Here is a 13,409-nt window from a genome sequence, read left to right as displayed (position 1 = left end):
ATGACAAACTTTTTCATATATTAGCAAAACTTTTTTTTGTATAATGTTATAATTTGTTGTATGTAATTTCTATATTTAAATTATGATTTTAAATGTTTTGATTTTCTAGAATTGAAAATTTTATGCTGGATTGAGATTTATTAAAAAACAATTTTTTTTTTCAATACCTAAATATAACGACGGTTCCAACGTCTTTAAAAGCACATACTTACAACGACGGTTCTTGTGGAAACATTCTTTAAAAGCCTCTTAATTTTTTTTAAATAGTTAGAAGCCACTTATAACGACGGTTGATATAACCGTTGTTATAAGTTTGGTTTTTAATAACGGTTGAAGAATCGTCGTTAAAAACCCCCACATTTTAACGCACGCAATAACGACGGTTCTGGAACCGTCTTTACATGTTGATTTTAACCGTCATTAATCTACCTTTTTGTACTAGGGATAGTGACCATACCTTGATCTAAATGCATAGACTTGATGAACCATCCTTCTTCTTCACTAATAGCATTGGAGCTCCCTATTGTGAAACACTAGGTCGAATGAATTGTTTCTCCAATAAGTTTTCTAGTTGTTTCTTTAATTCAACTAACTCTGCTGCTGCCATTCTGTATGGAGAAATTGACACCGGGTCTGCTCCAGGAATCAAGTCTATTGCAAACTCTATCTCTTTTTTAGGTGGAAGTCCAGGAATCTCATAAGGAAATACATCCATAAACTCTTGAACTCCAAACATCTCTCTTTGTACTTTATTTGTAACTATAGAACAAGCCAAGAGCATAAATTTCTTTGCACCTTCTTGTATCTCTCTTTCAAACTGTGGAGCTGAGATAACCTGCATTCCTTCTAATCCAACGAAAATTAACTTCTTCCGACCACAATCTATAACGATATGATTAGCAGACAACCAATCCATTCCTAATATAACCTCCAAACAACAAATATCAAGAAACCAAGATTTGCAAGAATTATGAAACATGCCAGTCATTAGACGATCCTAAAAAGCCAATTTATTTTATTTAAGCAGAATATGAAACTTAAACAAAGCAAACAAAAATAAGAGACAAAAATAAATCCTAAACTATAACTCTCCTCCCCCACACTTAAATCAAACATTGTCCTCAATGTAAAAACAGTTAATAGATATGTACAATAAAAGTAAGAGAAGGAATACTCCCTCTTCAAGCTTGAAGGTAATTGGCGCGTTGCTGGGGAATCCAATTTGATTTTGGTTATCAGTTTTTTTTTTCTTTATTTGCAATTTATTTATTTATTTATTTTTACTTTTTTTATTTATTTTTATTTTCCTAATTTAATTTTTTTTTGCATATTTAAATTTTATTTTCTTTCTATTCAGGATTTTGGGACATTTTGAAACGAAAAAAAAAACAAAAAAAATCTAATATTCAGGATTTTTCTCCTTCTTGTTTAATTTTATAAAAAAAAAATAAAAAAAACGAAAAAAAATATAATAGTCAGCATTTTTCTTCTTGTTTTTATTTGTTTTTATTTTATTCCTTTATATCTTTTATCTTTATCTTATTTTGTTTTGCCTTTATTTTTTATCTTTTCTGTTTTTTGTTATTTTGTTATTTTGTTTTCTCATGCTTTATTTATTTATGTTTTTGTTTTTATTTTTATTTTTGTTTTCTATATTTTAGTTATTTCTTTATTTATTTTTGCATATTTTTTCTCTAACTATTCTTTTTAAAGCATTAAATGTAGCATTTTTTTTATATAGAATTTTGCATTTAGGGTAGTGATCCTGCCTGTTGACCGGAGCGCTGGAGAATGCCTCGTCAAAGGATCGACGTGCGCACCGCTTATCACCTTCGTTCCTCCTCTGGATCTACCTCAAGAACCTGCAAAGAAACGACACGGCGCCGCTGCGGCCGATCGCACTCCGACGCTCAAGTCAGTGACGGTATCACCAAATACTAAGAACTAGAACCGTGCAAACTCTCTCTCACAAACAGCTCTGTCACTCGCAAGCGTAAAGTGTATGAACTGAACGTGCGTACCTCAGAAAGTTCGTTAAGAGCTCTTATATACCTGGTGATTTTCTCTCTCCTGGCAGTTACAGACTTGGACACGTGGCTCGTATCCAACTGTACACGTGCCATCATCTGGAGGTTCCCTGACTTGGCGCTGCTTCTACTCTCATTTTGGCTAAGTTACGTATGCATGGTACTGCCCAGTGCATAGCAAACTTAGGAGTGCGATCTCTACTGAAACTGGCGAGTTAGGGCCTTCATACACCTTCCCTGTGGTCTCGCCGGCCGCCTTCATATTCTGCTTCTCCTTCATCTCCGGCGATGTGCTTGTTCTGGCGATCTCCGACTGCTTGGTCGCCTGAGTCTGCATCTGGCGACTTCATCCTCAACCTGGCGATCGCCTATTCTGGCAAGCTGGAGATCGGAACACGCCAACTTAACAATCGGCGACTACACGTGCCTCCCGACTTCCTTCCTAACTGCCAACTTGGCGCCTTGTCAACACGCCTATACTGTAGCAGGGTGCCACGTCATCATACCCGACCACCAGGGCGGTACAGGTAGATACTTCAATTGCTACTCTTTGATTTTTTTTTAAAGAAATCCGGGGAAGACTCTGTTTAGGAAAGACTTGGTTTTTAAGTTTGTCCATTTGTGACTCATCTCTCTTTCCTGGGAGTTGAAGGGTCTAATAGGAAATTCAATTAATACATGTCTAGTGATACAACCTCGTCTTCTACTTCATCACCGACTGTTGTCGTAAGTCCTAATTTTGGAATTATGGAAGGACGAACACTCAAAGAACTTGCTGCTACAAATGTTTCCTTCGAAACTATGTGTATCCAACACCCAGATCGGCAATGTGAGCTTAAATTTGATTTAATACACTTGCTGCCTAAATTTCATGGCCTTGCAGGTGAAGACCCACACAAACATCTTAAGGAGTTCCACATAGTGTGCACCACCATGAAGCCAGCTGGGGTCACAGATGAGCACATCAAGCTTAAAGCATTCCCTTTTTCACTCCAAGATGCAGCTAAAGATTAGCTATATTATTTGCTGGCAGAATCAGTGACTAATTGGGAAGGGTTGAAAAGAGTGTTCCTCGAAAAATTCTTTCCAGCATCTAGAGTCACATCAATAAGTGTACCGCCCTGGTGGTCGGGTATGATGACGTGGCACCCTGCTACAGTATAGGCGTGTTGACAAGGCGCCAAGTTGGCAGTTAGGAAGGAAGTCGGGAGGCACGTGTAGTCGCCGATTGTTAAGTTGGCGTGTTCCGATCTCCAGCTTGCCAGAATAGGCGATCGCCAGGTTGAGGATGAAGTCGCCAGATGCAGACTCAGGCGACCAAGCAGTCGGAGATCGCCAGAACAAGCACATCGCCGGAGATGAAGGAGAAGCAGAATATGAAGGCGGCCGGCGAGACCACAGGGAAGGTGTATGAAGGCCCTAACTCGCCAGTTTCAGTAGAGATCGCACTCCTAAGTTTGCTATGCACTGGGCAGTACCATGCATACGTAACTTAGCCAAAATGAGAGTAGAAGCAGTGCCAAGTCAGGGAACCTCCAGATGATGGCACGTGTACAGTTGGATACGAGCCACGTGTCCAAGTCTGTAACTGCCAGGAGAGAGAAAATCACCAGGTATATAAGAGCTCTTAACGAACTTTCTGAGGTACGCACGTTCAGTTCATACACTTTACGCTTGCGAGTGACAGAGCTGTTTGTGAGAGAGAGTTTGCACGGTTCTAGTTCTTAGTATTTGGTGATACCGTCACTGACTTGAGCGTCGGAGTGCGATCGGCCGCAGCGGCGCCGTGTCGTTTCTTTGCAGGTTCTTGAGGTAGATCCAGAGGAGGAACGAAGGTGATAAGCGGTGCGCACGTCGATCCTTTGACGAGGCATTCTCCAGCGCTCCGGTCAACAGGCAGGATCATCAGGCGCCCACCGTGGGGCCGTGTAAAACGTGCTCCCATCCACAGCGTGAGTTCGTGGAAGTTTTCGAGGTTTTCTGCGCGGTTGTGTGCTGGTGCAACCGTCGTGTGCAGTTTCTTTGAGTTTCGTTCGGTGAGTTCGTGTTTTGTACCGTTTGTTTAGCTTTCAATCAGTGGAGTGAGGTCTTTTGTTGCTTGCGCGCAATCTGTCTGGTGGAAGTCCGAGTTCTTTTGTGGTTTTCTGCGAAGGTTTGCGATGTTCTTGAGTTCTTGCGCAGTTTCTTGAGTTTTCTCCGATTGATCGCTGTTTCGATCGTGGTTGAAGTGTTGTTTGCTGTATTCCTGTGGTTCGCTGAAGTTAATGAGAAAGATGAGAAGCAATCGTTCCAGTCCCGTGGCTCCCGTCGCTGCTGAAGGCGACGCCGCCATGACCATGGCGCAGATGGCAGAAATGATGCGCTCGTTGCAGGCAACTGTGGAAGCCTCGCGCGTAGAGCAGGCAAGGATACATGAGGACCTGGTCGCCTCTCGCGCTAGGAACGAAGAGCTCAGCAAGGTAGCTGAGGAGCTGCGTCGAGCTCTTCAGGAGCAGCAGGGACGTTCTTCTGCTGAAGAGGTGGCACCGTCGACGCCACCTCGTGTGTTCCCAATGCCTTTTGTTCAGGCGATTACCGACACGCCAATTCCCACGAGCGTGGTTCCGGTTAAAGCTGTTTTTACCGGCGTGGAGGATCCAGAGGCTCATCTGACCACGTTCCACACGCAGATGATGCTGTCGGGAGGGTCAGACGCCGTCTACTGTAAGATGTTCGTGAGCACGCTCCAGGGAACGGCGATGGAGTGGTTTGTGAGCCTGCCTAATGGCCACATAACCAATTTTCAACAGTTCTCGAAAATCTTTGTCGAGCAGTACATTGTGAATAAGGCACCGCCCAGGGTGTCCTATGATCTGTTTGATATAAGGCAGTACCAGAGGGATCCCTCAGAGACTACCTCAATCGCTTCGGAGCGCAGATGGTCAGATCGCCGGCCAAGGATGAAGAAATGCTGGTCTATGCTTTCAAGAAGGGCGTGCAGCCAGGGCCATTCTGCGAGGCCTTGATCAGGGCTCATCCAGCGACGTTTGCTGAAGTCAGGCGACTAGCGGTGGCCCACATCGCCGACGAGAGTGAAGTCGCCGAGAAGAGAGGCAGCGTGGCTCCCGCTAGGCCACGCGCCCAGACCAGGATCCAGCCGCAGAGGGTGCTGGAAACGGCCGCAGCGGCCAGAAAAGACCAAAGGACTCGCTATCCTTACGATAGGAGAAATAAGGGAAGAAGCCAAGCGCGCCAACCACCAGCACGCCAACAACCAGCACGCCGAGAGTACAATCGCCCGCCTAAGCACAAATTCGTCATGGGACTAGCGGACCTGATCGCTATCCCTAACATATCTGCTAGATTGAAGGCGCCCGAGAAGGTGGGCGACAAGGTGCTGGGATCAAAGCCGGACGTTTGGTGCGAGTTCCACCAGTGCTTTGGCCACAACCTGGACTCGTGTTTGTCTTTAGGATACCAGCTCGACGATCTGTTTAAGAGCGGGTTCCTAAACGACTATCTGCTGGACAGAAGGACCGGAGGAGCGTCGAGTTCCCAGCCAGCAGGTGGAGAAGCCCAGCAACACGAGATGCCTATCCATGGGGAAATCCACACCATTGCAGGGGGTTTCTCAGGTGGTGGATGCACCGCATCGCAGAGGAAAAAGTATGCGCGATCGGTGATGTCAGTGGACATGTTTGAAGATCACTCGCCGGAAGTGGACATTACGTTCACCAAGCAGGATCTTCGGGACGTTGTGCCTCATGACAACGATCCCATTGTTATTTCGTTGATCACGGCGGGAAGGAAGGTCCACAGAGTTCTGGTGGACCAAGGAAGCTCGGCAGACGTGATGTTCTGGCCGACTTTCACGCAGCTGGAATTGCCCCTTGACCAGCTAAGGCCCTATGGAGGATGCTTGTATGGGTTCGCTGGCGACCAGGTGGAGGTCAGGGGATACATTGAGCTGAGAACCACGTTTACAGATGAGGCTGGGTCGAGGACGGAAAAAATCAAGTACCTCATCGTAAACGCCCCCTCAGCGTATAACATCCTGTTGGGGAGGCCCACTCTTAACAGGATAGGCGCCATTCCATCGACTCGGCACATGAAGGTGAAGCTGCCGTCAATGGAAGGGGTGGTGATCACGATAAAGTCTGATCAGAAAGTAGCGAAAAGGTGCTATGAGAATAGCCTGAAAAACAAAAGATCAGTGAGCTATGTAACGACCACCCCGCCTCCCGGTGTGAAGCCCAGACCGCCGGTAACAGAGGAGGCCGCCGGGAGGGATGTAGAGATGGTAGATGCTGAGCTGGGGGAGAGGAATGCTGGCCTGGAGGAAGAAGAGGCGCGGAATCGCCCTGAGGAAGCAAGGGAACAGGGAATCGCCAGGGCGGTGATCGCCAGAGAATCCAGGCCCAAACCCGTCGAGCAGTGGCTCGAAAAGGAGATCGGAGGGAAAGTCTTCAAGCTGGGAAGATCTCTGGAGGTCGATCTCCAGGACCAGATCGCCAAGGTGATTGAGCGGCATCTGGACGCGTTTGCATGGTCCGCCTCGGACATGCCCGGGATCGATCCCGACTTTCTGTGCCATCATCTGGCGATGGACAACATGGTGAGACCAGTGCGACAAAGGAGAAGGAAATTCAACGAGGAGAGGAGGCAGGCGATCAGGGACGAGACCCAGAAACTCCTCGCTGCAGGCCACATCAGGGAAGTCCAGTACCCTGAATGGTTGGCGAACGTCGTACTGGTGAAGAAGAGCAACGGGAAATGGCGCATGTGCGTCGATTTCACCGATCTGAATAAAGCTTGCCCGAAGGATTCGTATCCTTTACCAAGCATTGATGCCCTGGTTGACAGTGCTGCAGGGTGCAAGCTGCTGAGCTTTCTGGATGCCTTCTCGGGCTATAATCAGATCAAGATGCATCCCATGGATGAAGAGAAAACAACCTTCATGACGGAGAGGTCGTGCTACTGCTATAAGGTGATGCCCTTTGGGCTGAAGAACGCGGGGGCTACGTACCAGAGGCTGATGGATCGAGTACTTGCACCAATGCTGGGAAGGAACGTGCAAGCTTACGTCGATGACATGGTCGTGACCTCGCAGGAGAAAAGCAAGCACGTTGCAGACTTGGAAGAATTGTTCACGACGATCGCCAAGTTCAAGTTGAAGCTCAACCCGGAGAAATGCATTTTCGGCGTGGAGGCTGGAAATTTTTTGGGTTTTCTCTTGACTGAAAGAGGAATAGAAGCTAACCCGGACAAGTGTGCCGCGATCTTGGCGATGAGAAGCCCGACTACGGTGAAAGAAGTCCAGCAGCTGACAGGTCGGATGGCAGCCCTATCTCGCTTCGTGTCAGCTAGCGGAGAAAAGGGGAAGCTTGGACGAAAGAGTGCGAGGAAGCTTTCGTCAAGCTGAAGGAGTATCTGGCGAGCCCGCCGGTTCTGTGCAAACCACTGGCGGGAATCCCTCTCAGGTTGTATTTCGCTGTGACTGAGAGGGCGGTGAGTGCGGTGCTCGCCCAGGACCAGGATCAGGCTCAGAAGCCTATTTATTTCGTGAGCAAGGTATTGCAGGGCCCAGAAACGAGATATCAGGCCCTGGAGAAGGCTGCGCTGGCTGTGGTGTTTTCGGCGAGAAGGTTGCGCCACTACTTCCACAGCTTCACGATACTGGTGATGACTGACCTGCCCATCCAGAAGGTCTTGAAGAAACCTGATGTTGCGGGAAGAATGGTGAAGTGGGCAGTGGAGTTGTCAGAATTTGACATTAAATATGAGCCCCGAGGCCCGATCAAGGGGCAAATCTTTGCAGATTTTGTAGTCGAGCTCTCATCAGAGGCGACGCGGGTTGAAGGAGATGACTTCCGTTGGGTACTCTCGATGGATGGATCGTCGAACCAGCAGGGTAGCGGTGCTGGAGTCATATTGGAAGGACCCAACGGCGTGCTGATCGAACAATCGTTGAGATTCGCCTTCAAAGCCAGCAACAATCAAGCAGAGTATGAAGCGCTGATCGCCGGGATTCTGCTGGCCAAGGAGATGGGAGCTAGGGTGCTGATGGCTAAGAGTGACTCGCTGCTAGTCACAGGGCAAGTAACAGGCGAGTTCCAGGCTAAAGATCCACAAATGGCGGCTTACTTGGCGTATGTGCAGGAATTGAAGAGTTCCTTTGCCTCTTTTGAAGTGGTACATGTGCCCCGAGAACAGAATGCCCGAGCTGACTTGCTTGCTAAGCTCGCCAGTTCAGGCAAGGGGGGTAGGCAGAGGACGGTGATTCAAGAAACTCTGAAGACGCCAAGGGCATTTGTAGCAGATCACCTGGTCCTTCAGATAAGCAAGTCGACGGAGAGAACAGCGAGAAGCCATAAGTCTTTGACGCAAGAAACTCTGAGATCGCCAAGAATTAGAGCATGTCGAGGAGAGAAGGTGGACGTGATGCAGGTCGGCGCCACCCATGAGCCAGACACCTGGATAACACAGTACAAGCGGTGCTTGGCGGATGGTCTCCTCCTGCCGGATCCAACAGAAGCTAGGAAGGTGAAGAAAAATTCCAGCAAGTATACATTGATTGATGGCGATCTGTACAGGTTTGGGTTCACACACCCACTCCTGGAATGTATACACGGCGAGAAGTGCACGAGAATTATGGCAGAGCTCCACGAAGGAATATGTGGGAGTCACGTCGGGGGTCGAGCTCTGGCCGCGAGGACTCTCCGTGCAGGCTACTATTGGCCATCCATGAGAGAAGATTGCAAGAAGTATGCCCAGTGCTGCAAACAATGCCAGCAGCACGCCGATTGGCACAAGGCACCTCCCGAGGAGTTGAAGTCGATCTATAGCCCTTGGCCGTTTCATACTTGGGGAATCGACATCCTGGGACCTTTTCCACTGGCGATCAGGCAGATGAAGTACTTGGTGGTGGCGATTGAGTATTTCACCAAGTGGATCGAAGCAGAACCAGTGGCCCAGATCACCGCACACAAGATCGAAGGCTTTGTATGGAAGAACATCGTGTGCCGGTTTGGAGTGCCTAAGCGCCTGGTGTCAGATAATGGGACGCAGTTTGCAAGCCACCTGTTGAAGAAGCTTTGCGAAGGGGTTGGAATTCAACAAGTGTTTGCATCCGTCGAGCACCCTCAGACGAACGGCCAGGTGGAATCAGCTAATCGGGTGTTGTTGAGAGGTTTGAAGAGAAGGCTTGAGAAAGCCAAGGGAAGTTGGGCTGAGGAGGTGCCCCGGATAGTCTGGGCGTACCACACCACCGAGCAGTCAGGAACCCATGAGACCCCGTTTAGCTTGGTCTATGGGTGTGATGCCATGATTCCAGTCGAGATCCAGGAGAGCTCGCCGAGATTCCAGAACTTCGTAGAGGAGGACTCGAATGAAGAGAGAAGGCTGAACCTGGATCTGCTGGATGAAGTCAGGGAGGAGGCAAGGCTGAAGGCCGAGGCGGTGAAGAGAAGGGTCGAGCGAAGGTACAACTCTAAGGTGATGCCAAGGCAGTTTAGAGAAGGCGATCTGGTGATGAGGAAGGCCCACCAGTACGAGATGGAGAATAAACTATCACCAAAGTGGACTGGACCGTTCAGAATAACCGAGGCGCTCGGGAACGGGGCCTACCGCTTAGAGACGCTGGAAGGAGGAGCGATCCCTCGTACCTGGAACGCCACACATCTGAAGTTGTACTATAGTTGAGAGCTTTGTAAGTAAAGACAAACACAAATGTTATATTACAATGTCTTTGTTAAAACAGTTTCAAGGGGGCACTCTTTTTTCCCTAAGGAGGGTTTTTAATGAGGCCACCCAATAAAAGAAGAGTTTTCGAAGTATAAGGTGTTTTCAGATTGCATGTGTGCTATTTTCGAAAGTTTTGAAGAAAGACCTTGTCATTCGTACATGATTTAAGGCAAGAAAAGATATATCGCGTGCTTTCTAAAAAGTTTTAAGTCCTCATCGTTTTTCGGCGATTAGAGGCACCAGTTAAGTTTTAAAGTCCTCATCGTTTTTCGGCGATTGGAGGCACCAGTTAAGTTTTAAAGTCCTCATCGTCTTTCGGTGATCGGAGGCATCGGACGAAAGACCTCAATGCCCTCGCGCGTTTTGAGGCAAGTTAAAAGACCTCCTCGCCGTTGAGCGAGTGCAGGCGAGAAAGAGAAAAAGTCCTCCGTGTTTCTGGGAGCGAGAAGATGTAACTCCTGGGGCAATGTCGAGGCAAGTTAAAAGACCTCCTCGCCGTTGAGCGAGTGCAGGCGAGAAAGAGAAAGGTCCTCAGTGCATCCGGGGGGGGGGGAGATGTACGCCCTGGGCAAGTTGAGGCACCATATAAAGTCCTTATCGCCGTTGTGCGAGCTAAGGCCCATTAAAGACCTCCTCGCCGTCGAGTGAGTGCAGGCGAGAGAAAGAAAAGGTCCTCAGTGCATCCAGGGGGGAGGAGATGTACACCCTGAGCAAGTTGAGGCACCAGACAAAGTCCTTCTCGCCGTTGAGCGAGTTAAGGCCATTTAAAGTCCTTCTCGCCGATGAGCGAGTTCAGGCGAGTGAAAGTCCTTCTCGCCGATGAGCGAGTTCAGGCGAGTTAAAAGACCTTCTCGCTTACGTGCGAGCGCAGGCAAGATAAAATCCTTCTCGTCTCGAACGAGTTCAGGTATGGCGAAGAGGGTGGAAGAAGCTTGAAAGGTGGCTAAGGTAGGTTCGAAGAGAACGCCTAGCCAGCCGGTCTTTTGCTTTGAAGTTCAGGAGGGCAAAGGAAGATTCCAACGGGCGTTTCTACCCCAGATAAAGAAACGATTACCAAAGCATGAGGCTAGAAAAAGCTGATGTTACCAAGGGGTCTTGGCGATCGGGAAAGGTTCAAACGACGGCGAGAAGTTTGAAAGACTTGTTTGATAAAGCAGGTCGAGTGGAACGTTGTTCGAGCCAATGATTAAGTTACAGTTCGTTGCTTGAAGGGTATTCCTGTAACGAGGTTAGTTGCCTTAAGAGTACAAGTTGTTTAAAGTGATTTTTGCTTAAGTTTGAATTGGCTCTAGGCGGTTACGTCAAAGGTCGCGTTTGCAAAATCACTAAGTTAAATCCGACAAAGTTAAACATACAAAGAAGGCTAAAGCGCTTAAAAGAAGTCAAGTGAGAGAATATCCAAGTTCAACAATTGAAATAAGTATCTGTTCAAAACACATATGCAAGAGTTTTTACAAGGTAAATACAAGTGAATTTATAAAGAAGCAGATGGGGTGGAGTTGGTTGAGTCTTCGGCGGGAACGACCTTTCCATCTACTACTTCGTTGTTTAACGACACCATGCTGAGGTCGAGATCAGGGAATAGGCATGCGAATTGCTCCCGAGCGGCTTCGAATCCAGCAGTCAGAATCTGAGCAGAATTTAGCTTAAGTTCTTCAAACTGCCCTTGAAGTCCTTCAACCTGTTCCTTGAGCTCTTTGTTCTGCTGCCCCTGCTCTTCAATCTGTTGTTGGAGTTGTTTGTTGGTCTCTTGAGCGTGGAGAAGGTCGTCAGTAACCTTCTTGGATTCTGTTTGAGCTTGGGCCAACTCGGCAGCCATCTTCCCTTTCTCCTTGTTTGCCTCGGCGAGGTCAGCCATGGCGTCGTCCCTCGCTTTTTCTACTTGCCCAAGTAGCTTCTCGCGGTCAATCGACCTCTGCTCCAGCTTTTGCACCCTGGCGGCGTCAGCTTGAATGTGAGCCTCCAGGTCGCTCGCCTTGGTGCGCAGAGGCACGATCTTGCTTTCTAGTTCAACTTTCTCTTGGGCAAGTTCATGGACTTTGCGGCGAAGGTCGGCAGCTTCCTTGCGCGCAAGCCTAAGCTCGGTACTTAGGGCATCCTCTACTCGGGAGTGTTCCATTTCCGCGAGCGTTAGGCTGAATGACACCTTCTCCACCTCAACCTTCATTGTGCTGTTCTCGGTCTTGAGGTGGTAGACATCATCTTGAAGCCTCCTGGTGGAGCTCTCCACAGCCCTCGTTATGATCGATGGGATATCCTCTGCTATGGTTTTGAGTTTGGCAGTCAGAGGTTCCCACATCCTTGTGACTTCAAGGGAAAGGTTTGATGCTTGGAGAGGCGCCAGGGGGGCTTGTTGAGGGTTCTCGCCGCCACCTTCCTTAGCAGGATTTTCAATGTTTGCTTCCTGGGATTCGGTAATTAGAATTGGAGAGGTGTGAGCAACCTCATCCCCGGTTGGAACGTTCTCTGCAGCTGAAGCGTTTGAAGGGGGGCCCCCTCCAGCTGAGATGTGAGGCGTAGAGGCACTTGGGGGGTCCTCCAGAAAGTTTGGCTCTTGAGCCTCAGCTGCTGGTGGCGCAGTGGCCAGTGGAGTTGCTTGGACTGGTGGTGAAGGGGCTGGTGGTGTTGGCGATGAGGGAGGAGGAGCAGGTGTTGATGGTGGTGTTGAAGCTGGAAGAGGGGTGGGGCAGGTGGTGAAGGTGGTGCCACCCTTTTCCTCTTTGTAACGAGGCCATCCTCAGTGACCTCGTCGTCCTCTTCCTCCTCCTCTTGGACGACTTGGGGGGCTTTTCGCTTTGGCCTCTTAAGGACCAGTTTCTTTCGCTGGGTGGGTTCCTTGGGCGGTGATCGCCCATGAACGATAGCCTTCTCGACCGCCGAGTTGGGAACCGTCTGAGAACCGGTCGCCAACCCGTGGTTTCGGGCGAGCGCCTTCAAGTCGGCGAGCATGTTTTTACCCAGCATATTATCTGCATGAAACGAAAATGCATGAATTAGCTCAGAGAAGAAAGAGATGGGTGTATGAGGCAATGAAACAGCAAAACAGGTATATGCAGAAAAGGTAAAACCAAAGTCTTGTGCGTATCGCACAAGACGCCCAGAAACAGTATCAGAAGCAATATCAGAACAAGAGTGTAGCGCCCTAACCTATTTGGAATTCTAGCTGGTCCTCAAAGAATTCGAAGGAGATCAGGGTGGGGGTCAAGAATGTTATGTTGGCATCCGACACCCTCTTCCAGAATAGGCAGAGGTCTCGGTCCAAAGCTCCCATGCTATCAGGACTTCTGGGCCTCCTGAAGCAGCTTTTGGACTCCTTTTTCCCCTTGTCCACCCAGTACAAGGGGAAACCGTCGAGGAGGGAAGTGTCTTTATCGTTTGCGCGAACCTGGATGAATTTCCCCTTCCAATCTTTGTATGATTGCTGGAAGATGGTAAAAATGGATCTCCCAGCAATGGCATTCAGGCTGACCCACAGGCGGTCTCCTGGGTGCTTGGCCTAAAAAAGAAACAGAAACACGTCTACCGATGCAGGCAGCCCCAGGTGGTCGCACGTTATTTGAAAGGCTCGAACAAACGCCCAGCTGTTGGGGTGAAGCTGGGCGGCAGCAATGTTGAGCTCGGTCAAGAGTTCCCTCTCGAATCGAGTGAGGGGAAATCTGA

At 48.7% G+C, this 13,409-nt stretch overlaps 1 protein-coding gene across 1 annotated transcript; it reads right to left on the bottom strand.

Annotated features, from left to right (window-relative positions):
* Nucleotides 1-520: 520 nt before the first annotated feature.
* LOC137837836 (uncharacterized) lies at nucleotides 521-916 on the bottom strand. Its single transcript, XM_068646987.1, has one exon. It carries the CDS (start codon nucleotides 914-916, stop codon nucleotides 521-523), a length of 396 nt encoding a protein of 131 aa, XP_068503088.1.
* Between the last annotated feature and the right edge of the window lie 12,493 nt (nucleotides 917-13,409).

The sequence above is a fragment of the Phaseolus vulgaris genome, chromosome 11 (assembly GCF_000499845.2).
Source record: "Phaseolus vulgaris cultivar G19833 chromosome 11, P. vulgaris v2.0, whole genome shotgun sequence".
Taxonomy (NCBI): domain Eukaryota; kingdom Viridiplantae; phylum Streptophyta; class Magnoliopsida; order Fabales; family Fabaceae; genus Phaseolus; species Phaseolus vulgaris.
This window is presented reverse-complemented; position numbering and strand designations above follow the sequence as displayed.

Coding starts and splice junctions, on each gene's coding strand:
- LOC137837836 (XM_068646987.1), bottom strand. CDS start 916: ATGGATTGGTTGTCTGCTAATCATATCGTTATAGATTGTGGTCGGAAG.